Raw genomic sequence first — 15,412 nt, 5'->3', positions numbered from 1 at the left:
ATGCTGACTTTTGTTGTGTTCTTGATTTGTGCAGCCTCATCTGTCTCAGCTTCTGCCAAAGGTGAGTTGATGCGTTTTTCTGAGGGGACTTTGGGGATGTTTAGAGGAAAGCTAAAGTGAAGCCTGATTGAGTTTATTTGGAACTAGAAGATAGATATCTTAATTTGTAGGAAATGGTCAAAACTCTGGCGCTTTGCTGCTTTCTACAGAAAAGAAATGTTTGTAAGTTACTGATGGGCTTTCTAAGTTGTTCCTTGCTTTTTGCCTCTGAGACGCTGAAACTTTCAAAGGCACAAAAATGAATGAATGCTGGCAGGAAAACAGCCACCACATTCATTCATTTGTGGAGTGGCTTCCAATATAGTGCTGTTTGTTGAAATCACCAGCTGATAAGACGTAAAGGAGACATAACATAAAAGCATGTAATATGTGCCATTTGTAATGATGACTGGCTTCAGATCTCTCTGAAAAATCCTATGAGGTTTCCCAGGGAACAAAAAGATCCACAAACTGATCGAATCAGCTTCAGGGTGCACAGTGACCCATGATGAAATCAAATACTGACACGTCAGTCTGTCTTCCCCTGTGGAGAAATCTCATAAAGGGTGTCACTAATAGAGCCCGGGAGAGAGTTTTATCTTCTCTCACTTGGAGCACACCCAGTTAAATGACCGCTGATTGAATCACAACAGCTCTACAAATGTACCCACTATGCATTTGTTTGAGCAAAGAGAGGCATCTCATCTCAGTTTGTCCATTTATAACAGGGAATTTGTTGCAAAATATATTTTGTTGACATGAACATGTTACTTTGATATAAGTGGCAGTGTATGCAGCACCTCAGTTCAGCTCCACATTGCTCTGAAGTTAAATTAAAAGCTCTAAACTTTCAAATCTGCACATCACTTCCTCTAAGTGTTTTAATAATCACTCTAAAAGCCATTGATTTGATGGCATTTAAAGTTTTCTACTAAGCAGAAACTTTTCAAATGAAATAAATGACCAAATTATGTCTTAGACTTTCTACAAACTTGAGCTGTTGTGTTATTGATGTGATTTTCTGAGAAACAGTATCAGCTTATCAGCAACTATTCCTCAAATGTTAGAATTTGGAGCTTCAATGATTTAACTACACACAGCTGTATTCTCTTAAAAATGACAAACACTTGATTTTTGAAGTGGTGGATTACTATTTCACTCTCATGATAATAATAGTAATCATAATCATAATAATGACACATTGTCTGAGCTAAAAGTCTTTTCATAGATGATCGTAACCCGATGTTTGTTCACCAGCTGTGCTTCCTGTGTTTCTTCAGGTGCTGCTGCTGGACCTCGACTGAACAACAACCAGCTGTACAAATTCAGCTACACCACTGAGGTTCTGGTAGACAGAGTCAGGGGGTCAAAAGAGGGCAGTGCTGGCTACAAGATCTCAAGTGATGTGAATGTTAACCTGGTTTGGAGAGATCAGACCAACAAGGATGACCAGCTGATTCAACTGGCAGTATGTTGACCCGAATCTATGCTGAGAGAGGACGTGATGCGATTATGTCGTACATTAATTTAATGTTAACTCCAAATTCATTTGAATAAAAAGTCTTACTCAAGCTAACTTGTGATAAAAAAAGAAGAAAAGAAAAGGATGCCAGCTTTTTGTTATAATTAATCAATCTCTCTTTAACAGATCTCAAATTTGAGGATAGAGCCTGTGTCGCCCAGATCAGAGAAAAAGAACATCCTACATGGATCCACAACCGAAAGTATTTTGGGAAAAAATAAACTAGCAGCTCTAACAAAGCCTTTCTTGGTGCATCTAAAAAATGGAAAGGTAAGAAAACTGCCACTGTTGTACCTTTAAAGGAATCTCTGATCTAATGTAATTGTCAGCATTTTTGAAATGACAATCATTATTTTCTTCTTTTCTTTTAAATGGAAGGCATGCTGATATAGGCAGTGATAGAAAGTCAGTGCTGTCCTTGCAGAACTCACAGCACTGTTGCTGTCATCAGAGAGTTAATGAGCATACTTTCATTATACTGAAGTGATGATGCTGGCAGCGGAAATACCAGACAGATGTGTGCGTGCATGTGCAAAGGTCAGCTGGTTCAAAGGGTCAATAAATGAATGAATGATGGGGCCTGACTAAAACAGGGACTTTGGGCTTAAAACTTTAATAATTATTATATGTCGGTTTCAAAGCTTTATACTTTAGACGAGCACATAAATTGCAAGGCTCAGGAAGCGTAATGAGACTGGTTGAACTTTCATGTTGCCAGTTTGTTAAAACAAATCTAATAAGACTTTGTAACCAGTTTTCATTTGGAATAATTGTCAAATTTAACAATGTATTAAAATGTATACACTGCAATGCAATACAGTATAATACAAAGACCTGCAATAATCCAATGAGATAACTTGTTTGAAGCAGTGTGTTCTACAGATAAGAAGAGAGAGCAACCTGCAAAAAAAAGGTTGAAAGTTAAATAAATGTCAATGAAATAAATTATACAAAATATATAAAAACTGCTCATCTAGAAAAACCTGACTAGATAGACAAATAGAAAAGATAGATGATAATATAATAAAAAATGATTTTTGTGGGGTTTTTTCTGTATTTTTCAAATGTTTTAAATTTTGATTTGTTTTTAACACATTTTTTAATATGTGAAAACTGAGACAATCCAAAATATAAAATTTGCAGACAAAACAAAACTAAAAGTTTTTTTTAATGTAACTATCTGGCATGATTATATTTGCTCTTTTCAATATTTTTTATATCTTTATAACTTTTACATTTTTAATTTTAATATTTTATAATATGTTCATATTTATTTTTGATTTTTTTGCTGATAATAATTTTTAACAATTCTTTTAACTTTTCATATGTTTTAACATATTTGTAATAATTTATTTTTTAAATTCTAGTATTTTTGCATTTTTCGTCTTGAAAAAAATTACACCATTAACACATTAAAACATTTTGAAGGACCTCTTTAAAAAAAGCAAAAAAAATATAAATAAAAAAAAAATAGTGATGCAGTTATTTCTCACACCCAGTGTGTGGTGCAGTCAGTGAAGAGTTTTTTGTGTGTTGTTCATACTGGTTTCAGACATTGCCTTCACTGGTAGACATGGATGCCATACTTCATCCGAACATATTTAAATTTGTGTCTTGTACTGATCTGTAACTTCTATAACAGGATTCAAGAAAGCCTCACACATGTTAACTAAAATATCACCTCAGATCCAGTTTGGAGTAAAGTTTTAAGTGTGTCTGAAATACGATAGAAGAGTGTCTCCCTTGGTGTTGTTAGTTTATTTTTACTGATGGCAAGCTGTGGCAGGAAAAATACACAGAGTAGCGGTGGAGCGTCTATTTATGGTGGTCCTATCTGATATTGTGGTTGGGGGCCACAAATAAATTACATACTGTAAAGGAGACACTGTAGGGTGATGTAACTGGCTGATCCCTAAACTCATGACTAAGAGTCAAAGTCCATTATTGAGCCAAACTGAAGCCTCATTGGAGAAATTTGTGGTGTGATAAATTTAAATATATGGTCAGGCTGATCTAAATCATTTCAAGTCTGTTTACCAAAAAGCCTGAGAGTGATACAGCCACATGATTCACAACATATCTGAGAGCACCGTGTGCCATGTGTTGCATGTATCTACAACATCAATAATACATTTGAGGTGATTTAAAAACAGCCTGGATCGCTCAGCGTGCCCCTCAAAGACCTGACATTTTTCTTTTTCAATTGATTCAACATACTCAACTTTTAAGTAACTTCCAGACTTCTAGTATGTTTGTTTATGTTGAAAGTAGATGTATGATGTGTGATATATTTTAAACTAGAATGATTTGAAAATGTATTATAACATCGCATTATACTATTTCTCCTTCAGCTCTTTTAATTATTTTATGTGCTAATGCTAAAGTCATTCTAAGTTTTTAAAATTTTTTATCTGCACTTCTAAGAACAGCGCTTCTGCCTGCACGTAATGTAAATAGTCCCTGATGTCACAACTATGCACACATGTTTCTGTACACGAGTGTGCAAAGGAAAACTGACACCTGTAAAGCCATTGTCAGTTGCAGCATGCACAAAACAGAAGGTTGTTTGCCTCAGTTGCTATTTTAACTGCTGGTGCAGTTTGATATGCATTGTTTGAGAGCATAAAATTCTGCTCTGACATGTTGCTTTCTTTTTACATCTACACTGTAGGCAAAAGCATTTTATTCCTACCGGTCAGAACCTGCAACAGTCAAGAATCTAAAACGAGGCCTGGCCAGCCTGCTGCAAGTGCAGCTCAGTACTGGGAAGGTTGTAGAGGTTAGTAACAAACTAATCACCATTTCACAATCATTTTTAACTTACATCCATGCACGTTACTAATAAAAACAAGCTGTCTGTTTCAACAGAATGATGTGTCTGGGAGGTGTACTGTTGAGTACAAGGCAGTAAAAGGTCAAGTAACAAGAACCAAGAATCTAGAGACATGTAAGACAGAAGAGACTGGATTTACCACTCACAGTAAGGTCAGTCAATATCCAGAACAACTCCAACTCTAACCATACTAAACATTAACTTTTGCAAGCTGATTTCTGAAGTATTTCTGAATCCCGCCCCCTCCAGGTCCTGGGTGTGAGTAGGAAGGCCAGTTCTGTTACAGTGTTCACACTTGAAAATAGTTTCATACGCTCAGCTGAGGCTGAAGAAACACACTCCCTGGCTGTTAATGCTCGCAGATCTGTTGCAGCTAAAGTCGTGTCCAAGTAAGTACTCTGACTGGAATTCATCTGAGCTTCCATGTTTTATAACTGCACACTTCAAATTGTACTTCCTTCTGTGCCAGGCAAAGCCTGAAATTGGTTGGTACAGAGGCAGGACCACTGGAGGCTGCTGGGAAAGATGCTGCTGCGGTTGTCAAGTCAATGGATACCAAACTGGCAGCTGTTGGTATTGCGGCTGAGAAGGTCAAATCTGAGTGCAAAGGCTGCCCATCGGTGAGTAACTGTTTACTTACAGGCACCAAATCTTCACTGTCACACAGCTTTGTTCTCATGGATGCTATAGTTGATGATGGCGGCTCCTCCCTGACCCTGGTTCTGCCAGAGGGTTCCTCCTGTCAAAAGGCAGTTGTTCCTTCCTCTCCCCTTATAAGAGGAGTCGCCTGATTATTGGGGCTCTCTCCCTGTAAAATGCCTTCAGGCAACTGTTGTTTTGATTTGGTGCTATATACTGTAAATAAAATGTAATTGATCTGAATATTTCATCTTTTTTCATTTCTTTTGTTATATTATTATGACCCATGTGTAGCTAATATATCTTATCTGGCTCTGAGAATTAATTCACTATTATGCATTTCTATTCACATAAATAACATGTCTCTTTAAATTTGTACTAACAGGACAGGGAAAGGTATTGTACTAGTGTTTCCTCTCCAGGAGCACTTTCCATGCATTTAAACCTTGTTCTGAATAGGAAAAGTGGTTTCAAGTTGAGCTGTTCAAGTCATTAAAACAAAATGACTTGTAATAGTACAGTCTTGGTGAATTACTAAGTGAAGATGATCTGTGTTCTAATCCCCTCTCCCCTGTGTTCTTCCTCTTAGCTGTTCGAACATTGGCAGGCTGAGAAGAAGCAGCTGGAGCCAGAGAGCCTGTCCAAAGCCAGGGCTCCTCGGAGCTTCCTGGCCCTCATCCAGACCATTAGGAAGGCGCCCAAGGACGAGATCCTCAAAGTGCTGAAGAGTGCCAGCAAGACGTCTCTGTAAGTGAGAGCCTTGCTCCATCTTTTTTTTTCCATCCATTCGCTCCATCCATTCGCTTCCGCTTATCCTTTTCAGGGTCGCGGGGGGCGCTGGAGCCTATCCCAGCTGTCATAGGGCGAGAGGCGGGGTACACCCTGGACAGGTCGCCAGTCTGTCGCAGGGCCAACACACAGGAACAGACAACCATTCGCACTCACATTCACACCTAGTGGCAATTTGAATTATCCAATTAACCTATCCCCACAAGCTGCATGTCTTTGGATGGTGGGAGGAAGCCGGAGTACCCGGAGGGAACCCACGCAAACACGGGGAGAACTCCACACAGAAAGACCGCGGCCTGATGGTGGAATTGAATTCAGGACCTTCTTGCTGTGCGGCAACAGTGCTAACCACTGTGCCACCGTGCTGCCCAAACAAAACCCAAAGAAAGAAACAAAAAAAGCAACATTTTACAACTTCAACCTAAAGCGCTCTATCTATGCAAGATAGCACGGGGTGCTGTGTAGGCGTAAAGTCAGTTTCAGTCCACTTCTGTCAGGCCACAGGGTCTTCTGAACTCTTGACCTCGCTCATGAATCCACTTATTTGAGACCCATTTGCTTCCTACTAGGACAGGACAGGCTGCATGTCTGGTCCTATAGTCTCCCTCTCCGCTCCTGAACAAATTAAACCAGAACACCGATATTCCCTTTCTAGGCCAGATTGCTGCTCCAAAGTCAGGGAAGACTGTGGCACCTCCTGCCTCAACATCACTCATGTAGTTTAAAAAAGTCGCCACACGATTTCCAGTGCCTAATCTTTTGAAAGCATCTGGCTCATCTTTCTTTCTTTTTTTTTGCATCTTATTTCCTCTTTATTAACTGCTCTGTTTAACTTCTTTCTGCTGGTATCAGACCTCAGGTTGTTGATGCTGTAACATCCTCCCAGACCTCTGAATCCCTGGATGCCATGCTTGAATTCCTTAACTTCACTGATGCCAAAGGTTTGGTTCTGCAGGAGAGGTTTCTCTATGCATGTGGCTTTGCTTCACATCCCAATGAGAGAATGCTCCAGGCCCTGCTGGTGAGTTAAAGCAAAGTGTAAGAATTTCTCCCACTTAGAACGTATTGTAAGAAACAGGTGACCTCTAGGTAATAAGATAATAATGCAGGATTCACTCCCAGTTGGTTGTAAACAAAGAATAATTTTGCTTAAGTTACCTGCCAGCAGTCAGAGTTTTCAGCAAATTGTTATAAGGAACATTTCCCTTTCAGGATATTTCTAAAGGGAAGATCGGCAGTACTGACATCAAAGAATCTGTGGTGATCATTATGGGAGCCCTGGTCCACAAACTGTGCCAGAAAGGAGGCTGCAAGTTACCTGTGAGTCATCTAAAGAAGAAGTGACACTGAACAAAACCCAGCATTTCTTAAGGACCAGAAAGTGTACCCTACATACTGGAATATACTACAAATGCAATAAAAATGATCAACAGCTAACTGATGATTTTTCTGCTACATCTTTGTCCCTCAGACCGTGGAGCAGGTCAAGAAGATGATATTGAACGGTCCCGACAGCACGACGGTTGAGTCGGAGGTCCAGATGTACCTTTTGGCCCTAAAAAACTCTCTCCTGCCTGAGGCCATTCCTATCTTCACAAAATATGCTGAATCAGAAGTGGGAGCCTATAGCACCATTGCCCTCACTGCCCTGCAGAGATATGATGTGAATCTCATGACCAGTGAGGTACGAATCGAATGTTACTCTGTGGTTAAATAATTACACACCAAAATACTTTCCTGCCAGCTAATCTTTTTTTTTTTTAGGTCAAGCAAACAGTCAACAGGGTTTATCACCAGAATCGCCGCATCTATGAGAAAAATGTGAGAGCTGCCGCTGCTGACGTCATTCTCAGTAGCAACCCCACATACATGGAGGTGAAGAATCTGCTTCTGTCCATCGGAAACCTGCCACATGAAATGAACAAGTACATGCTGTCAAAGATCCAGGACATCCTCCGCTTCCAGATGCCTGCCAGGTGTGTTACAGGAAAATAACCTGTCTGTGCATCATAGCTCAAAAGGACTTGACAGTTACATGATGACGATATGTTAAAACTGTTAAATATGTTTCCCATTTTTTTTCAGCAAAGTGCTACGGCAAGCTATGAAGGACATGATTTCTCATAACTATGACCGCTTTGCAAAGGTTGGATCATCATCTGCATTTTCAGGATTCATGGCTCGTAAGTGACAAAAAAATTACATATTTTTTAATTGTGATGAAATATAAAAAGTAAGTCATCTTAATTAAAGAAAAAATCCATCTTTGACTATTTTTTTAAGCAAACACAGTTACATGCATACTAACTGAGTATTTCTAATGTCTTGCTCCCTACAGAGTCCTCCGATCTGACCTCCACATACAGTTTGGACATCTTATATTCAGGCTCTGGGATCCTCAGAAGAAGCAACATGAATATTTTTGGTGCTACTAACGAAGCAATGCTACATGGATTACAGGTGAACCAACTCAAAGAGTTTCATAAAATCACAGAATCCTCAAAAACAGAGCGAATTACTGAGATAAATGGGAACATTTCTCTTCCAGGTGGCGATCGAGGCCCAGGGTCTGGAGTCTCTGATTGCTGCCACACCTGATGAGGGGGAGGAAGACCTGGAGTCATTTGCCGGGATGTCGGCTCTGCTTTTTGACATCCAGCTGCGACCCGTCACCTTCTTCAAGGGTTACAGTGACCTCATGTCTAAAATGTTCTCCATGACCGGAGACCCCATGAATGTCGTGAAGGGTCTCATCCTGCTCTTGGATCATTCTGAGGTAAGATCCCAATCACACTCATCAGCTGTTCCCAGAAGTCTTTCTTCTCCTTCAAAAACAGTGTCAGATTTGCAGATTGTAGTTCACTCTGTTCAAGGAAAAGCAGCACTGATCACAACTTAAAAATATACACGTGTACACTCTGTGTGAAGTCAGAAGTGCCGTCATTGTTGCTACATCACGTTGCCACGTGGATGACTAAGAGTGCAATAAGCAGACTTTGACACTGGAGACGGAGGCTGGAGAGGCTTAACGCTGAAGTCAAACTTAACGTAAATGTTAAGAAAGCATAGAGGAGGCAGGGCAGAAAAAGCTCACATGAGTCATGCTGGGCAACACACGTCTTTTTCACTTGGTCAGATGCAACGAGTATGTGTACACAGACACAGAGAGGAACGGGTCACACTTAATAACTCCAGCTGTTGAGGTGAATGACGCAAGTGCGAATAGGGTCTAAATGTGTGAAGCTGATACAAGGATGAGGTATTGTGAAACAGGTGCTATTTTAAAAACAGTGCTTTTTTAAATTTTACTTTCATATCACATAAGGTTTGTGTTACTCTATCCCTTTTGGACCTGTAGTATTAGCTTTTCGGTGGAAATACATGGAATCGATTCTGACTTCAGGGTTACTTCCTGTCTGTGGCTGTGACAAGCTCATTAGTTCCTACAAAAGAAGATTTAAATCTAGAATATTTCTATGTATACAAAAGCTAAGTTGATCATTATTATTTTCTGTTTTGGACTGAATTCAATCATTGATCATTTTATTTTTTTCAGCTTATGAGTATTTATGTTGTCGACTTAATAAACTATTGTTAGTTTGGGTAGTAGAAGTGATTCATTCTCATTCATGACTGATATATAATTCAGATATATAATTATATGTTTGTCAGAATGTGATGAAGACTTAGAGTTAATATGGTTTGGTGTATTTTTTCTCATTTTCTGGCCTAATATACACAAAGAATAAATGTGATATGAAGTTTAAACTAGAAAACAATTTTCTTGTTTTCCTAGGGTTAATTTCCACATGCTTACAGCACTTAATATCTAGAAAGACTCACATTTCTTTCTTCTTTTTTTTTGCAAACTATCTTAATTTCAATTAAGCATCCATTGTGGGATTTCCTCTTATTTGTTGTCCTTCAGGTCATCCAGCTCCAGTCTGGTCTGAAGGCAAGTGCGGAGTTTCAAGGAGGTCTCGCCATTGACATTTCTGGAGGCATGGAGATCAGTCTGTGGTACAGAGAGTCCAAGACCAGTGTTAACAACAGGTACATCCCCAAACCATTGAAATAAACAACTTTTACCATAAAACAGCATACAACACAGCACAAAGAGCCTTTTGATAGACAGACAGTTCTTAGAAAACACTCTCTGCAACTGAACGTCGATTCTAAACCACATCACTCCACTGCAAATAGATTTCTGTTGATGTTGGATTTACATGAACTTTAGACGGTCTATAAGTGTTGCCTGATTCATTTGTTCCATCTGCACTTTGGATTTGCTCCAGTATTGTGCTTCACTCCTGTCTCACTGGTAGGGTTGTGTGGCTATGACATCAGGTCTGTCTGGTTCTCTATTTTAAAAACATTACAGTCAATGCACAACAGTAACTGCACATCATCAGGTTGGTATCAGTTAGCTCTCGGCATCCGGTGATGAAAGAGTAATGCTACAGATTTTTAATATTCACATGTGGTTTGATGGGCTGCACATCAGTGCTCTTGGCCTGCGTATGTTTAAACTTGAGTCCCAGAGCTGGTTGATTAATTAATTAAGTGAATAAAGAGAAGCTTCAGAGTGATTCACTGTGATGATGATGTCAGAAACAATGCCTTGGTTTGTAGACCATTGTTTGGAGGGGTGTTCGCAACTTGAAGTTGGACTTCAGGACTGTTTGTGTGCGCAGGGGAATGGCAGAGGCAGGTGAATGGATCAGCATAGCTGTACCTCTTCCACTCTGATAATAGAGTGGCAGACTATCTATAGAAACAGAGCAAACCACATTGGCATCTCACCATGTCTACATGAGCAAAGTTTTGACTATTTAGTGCCCAGGCATTAGGGTAGACATTGGGATTGGGCTTATGTATGTACCTTTCCCCTCTGTGACTGTCTTCTTAACTGAAACTTGCTTGACTTCTGTTCACTTTATCCTCATTCATGTGATAAACCACACCAAGAAGTAGGCTTATACTGGTGGTATGACCAGTGCGTTGATAGCATCTTAGAAGGAGAAGCAGATTGTAGTCAGTGGTGGTTCTATAGTCTGTTCACAGGGTTCACCTCCAACAAGCATTCATCACCACTGTGTTATAAATAATCTGACATGAAGAAAACAATTCTCACTCGACTGTGACGTGTCATGGCCAACAGAGGTGGCTAATCTAACTAACAAATTTCACGAACGTTAAAGTCAAAGTAGAGAAAATAAAATATTGAGATGCTAGTGGAAGTTATGTAATAGAAGCACCTCTGCCAAACAGTAAATGATAGACTAGACAGCTTTTAGTTATTTAGCATTATATTTAATTATCAGCTACACTCACCAAAGTTTCGCTATTTTTTTTCACTCTCAGAAGGTTAACTGCTTTTTTTACTAAATGGTTTTCCTCGCTGTCATTAGGTTTGTTTTAACAGAATCATGCACTCCACTTCCAGTGGGAGGGAGTGGAGTCAGATGGGGGCCCCACTAAACGAGGTCAGGTCTCTCCTACTGTCACTGCAAACTTTGCACATTGCAACTACTGTGGTTTAAAGTTTTCCATTCCATGGAGTGGGGCTCCAAGAGTTTTCCTGCCCTGCCTTATGACACTGAAATTTTATATGAAAAAATGTATTTTTTTTAACTTTTTCTACAAGGAAAATATTTTCTGATGCAGAGAAGAAGTTTACACAGAAATCATTGCACATACACTACCAGTAAAAAGTTTGGACACATGTTCTGATTTAATGGTTTTTCTTTATTTTCATGACTATTTACATTGTAGATTCTCACTTGAGGCATCGAAATTATGAAGGAACACATATGAAATTTCAATTTCAGTAAACAAAAAAATGTGAAATAACTCAAAACACATTTTATTTTTTAAATTCTTCAAAATAGCCACCCTTTGCTTTGATTACTGCTTTGCACGCTCTTGGCATTCTCTCGATGAGCTTCATAAGGTAGTCACCTGAAATGGTTTTCCAACAGTCTTGAAGGAGTTCCCAGAGATGCTGAGCACTGGTTGACCCTTTTGGGTCCATCTCATCCCAAACCATCTCGATTGAGTTAAGGTCAGGTGACTGTGGAGGACAGACCATCTGGTGCAGCACTACATCCCTCTCCTTCTTCGTCAAATAGCCCTTACACAGCCTGGAGGTGTGTTTGAAGTCATTGTCCTTTTGTAAATAAATGATGGTCCAACTTAACACAAACCAGATGGCATGTCGCTACAGGATGCTGTGGTAGCCATGCTGATTCAGTGTGCCTTCAATTTTGAATAATGTCACCAGCAAAGCACCCCTACATCATCACACCTCCTCCTCCATGCTTCACAGTGGGAACCTTGCATCTAGACACCATCCGTTCACTTTTTCTACATCGCACAAATACTCACCAGACCAAAGCACAGATTTTGAACGGTCTAATGTCCATTCCTTGTGTTTCTTGGCCCAAACAAATCTTCTACTTGTTGCTTTTCCTTAGTAGTGGTTTCTTAGCAGCTATTTGACCATAAAGCCCTGACTCCTCTGAACAGCTGATGTAGAGATGGGGTGCGGTGACTGCGCCTGAGGACACATTCAAAGTTTTGATAATTTTCTGGACTGACTGAGCTTCAGTTCTTAAAGTAATGATGGACTGTCGTTTCTCTTTACTTAACTGATTGGTTCTTGCCATAATATGAATTCTAAAAGTTGTCAAATTGGGACAATCAGCTGTGTACCAACCTGACTTCTGCACAACACAACTAATTGTCCCAACCCCATTAAGAAGGCAAGAAATTCCACAAATGAACAAGGCACACCTGTGAAGTGAAACCATTTCAGGTGACTACATCCTGAAGCTCACTGAGAGAAGGCCAAGGGTTTGCAGTGCTTTCAACAAAGCAGGGGGTGGCTACTTTAAGGATCTCCCTTAAGGATCATGGAGACCTTTAAGGATTTCCCTTTGCTACATAATTCTATATATCTTGCTTCATATATTAGATGTCTTCAGTATGTATCTACAATGTAGAAAGTAGTAAAAAAAAAATAAAATGAGAAAGTCCATCCAAATTCCCACTTCAGACTTGCAAAGCCCAGAGTCCCAGCATTGTCTGTTGAACACATTGTTTTGATTTGGCTGTGTTTTCAGAGGAGCATTAGTCATCACTGGCAACGTTACTGTGGACATGGACTTTTTAAGAGCAGGTGTGGAGGTCAGCTTTGATACAGAGGCATCACTGGACTTCATCACCACCGTCCAGTTCTCAGAATACCCCTTCCTGGTGTGCATGCAGATGGACAAATCTACCTTCCCAGTCAGGTATTAAAGAAAAAAAAAGAATTGTTGCCATCTTTGAATAATCTCTTATATTACTTAACTTTTTTTTTTGTAATGCTCTTCCTTCAGTGAATACCTGACCAAGTATGAGAGCCTGCCATCAGGGAAGAGTGTTGTATCTCGCAAAAGCAAAAAGACACTCGTTCCTGGTTCCGAATTCCCTCTTCACCAGGAGAACTCGAACATGTGCAAGAGGGTTTTCGACTCCAACTGGTAAAAAAGAAGCCGTCAGATTTCAAAATGCCCAAGTGCTTCACTGCATTCAGGGACAGCAGCCACACCTCTGGTGTGACAAAGTAGGTTGTGAAAAAGCAGTAAAAGACCATAAGAAAAGAAAAGTGGTGCATTATTTTTTATTAACAACACATGCAATGTTTACATTCCTGTGAGTATTTAAGTCATTGTAATTCAACCTTTTGTTTCCAATCAGGGATCCTTTCTTTGTGTTTTTATGGATTTATTTGAAAATGTATTTATGATGGGCACATACAAGATGTATGTTTTATATGATGTGAAATACTCAGCATGAATAGTGCCACTGTAATCTTCTCCAACACAGTTACAGCAAAGAGGAACGTGTAAATATCAGACTTCAGAGCGCAATTTAACTCAGAACACGTGTGCTCTTTTCCTGAACCAATTCTTCTTTTCTTTTTTTTTTAATTAAATGTATTTTAAAGAGGAGCAGTTTATTGTTTTACATCACTGTATAACCCTTGACAGGCTTGAAATAACTTCAGGGTAATGCTCTCAATTAATTCAGTCTTTTACAATCTTGTTGAAGATTTAAGTTGCTCCTACAAAGTTAACAGATTTGTTAGCCTTGTCATTACTTTATGAATTATCAGATGAAAACTGAATCCATAAAAGTGAATACATTACCATAATTTATTTTTATTTTTTTTTTGTATAGGAATATAATTGATGTTTGTCTGAAAATGTTTGGGTACAACATGAACTTGATTCCATGTTAAGGAAACAGATTGGTTGACAAAAAGTGTACACACTGAAAATATGTTGCTTTTTGACTCAGTTTTCAGTGAAGCAAATTTACATAATGCACAACATTTCTGATCTGTTGTGCCCGTGCTCCACCAGTTTTACATGTTAAAGTGGCTATATTTGTCTACTTACCCCATGAAAGCGATTGAATGTATGCATGTACAGTGCTGCGCAAACATTTTAGAGACAAAAATAAACTCAGGATGCTTCTAAAAACTATTTTATGTTTTAATTTTTGTCCTTATGTTCATGGAAAGTAACACAAATAGAAATAAAATAGGACTGTCTTGTGATGTGATTGCACCAACTACAACACCCGACAACATGTTGGTGGATTCGGTTAGGATGCTTTGTTTGAATTTGTCTTTCAATTAGATCTTAATCACACACCTGCAAAGTTTTGCAATGGAGTCAAGTTGAAAGCACAATCTAAAATAATATTGCAACTTTTTCATAAATTAACTTTAGCTTCCTTGAGTATTTGGCAACTAGTATGTAGTTCCAGGTATCTTGGAGAACTAGCAGCAGTTAGTTAATTTAAGTAGTCTTCTGTTTCTTTATGCTATCCAATACTGACTCAGAGTTCAATACGTTAATCTGTATTCAAAATCCAGTGCTCTTTGGGAGCTGTAACATCTGCAGCACTCCCAGTTTTCTGTTTGCTGCGGTTGCTTCAGAATAAATGTGGGACTGCTTCATTTCCTCTGTTGGTACTGCATGATAAATAAAAATCTAACTTACACAAAATATGGCTAAATTTGATAAAGACCCTCAAGTAACATCACTTACTTATATTTTCAGAAAGCCTACATGTTAACACCACTGAGCTTGCATAACAAAAACCGAGCTCAGTATTGACTGTTCTTTAATAATTTGTCTTATTAGTCTCCTCATCATTACAAAAATGAATACAACACTGCCCCAGGGCTTGTCATCAAGTTTGCGGCCACCTGATTAAACACACCTTTAGAGTTATGCTACTTAAGTAAGCATGATACTACCATTTAAAAAAAATCTATTTATATATCCATTTTTTAAAAATTAGATAAGCGGAATGAAATTGATTCAAAGATGTTAAATGAGGAGGAATGTAGCTATAGTACTGGGCTAGGGCTGTAACGACACTAGAATTTAAAACTTGATACTGACACCCAGGAAAATATTTGCAGTTTTAGATACCACAAGGAAATATTTGACTCTATTAAGAGGCATAATTTTCTTAAAATAAAGATTATAGCAATTCTGGTTCATCTAGATGTATTCAGCCAAAGCCCA

The 15,412-nt window shown here is 38.9% G+C and overlaps 1 protein-coding gene across 1 annotated transcript; it reads left to right on the top strand.

Annotated features, from left to right (window-relative positions):
* Positions 1-14,767, top strand: LOC116334484 (microsomal triglyceride transfer protein). The gene is made up of 18 exons (XM_031757913.2): positions 1-61; positions 1,320-1,507; positions 1,688-1,831; positions 4,233-4,340; positions 4,430-4,546; positions 4,644-4,783; positions 4,864-5,014; positions 5,623-5,780; positions 6,675-6,843; positions 7,035-7,142; positions 7,294-7,506; positions 7,587-7,798; positions 7,908-8,005; positions 8,161-8,282; positions 8,371-8,598; positions 9,751-9,875; positions 12,947-13,117; positions 13,205-14,767. Exons 1-18 carry the CDS (start codon positions 1-3, stop codon positions 13,350-13,352), a joined length of 2,661 nt encoding a protein of 886 aa, XP_031613773.1. The 3' UTR covers positions 13,353-14,767.
* Positions 14,768-15,412: the final 645 nt, after the last annotated feature.

Source organism: Oreochromis aureus, linkage group 6 (genome assembly GCF_013358895.1).
Source record: "Oreochromis aureus strain Israel breed Guangdong linkage group 6, ZZ_aureus, whole genome shotgun sequence".
NCBI classification, from domain to species: domain Eukaryota; kingdom Metazoa; phylum Chordata; class Actinopteri; order Cichliformes; family Cichlidae; genus Oreochromis; species Oreochromis aureus.
The sequence above is the reverse complement of the archived record's forward strand: the minus strand, read 5'-3'. Positions and strand labels throughout refer to the sequence as shown.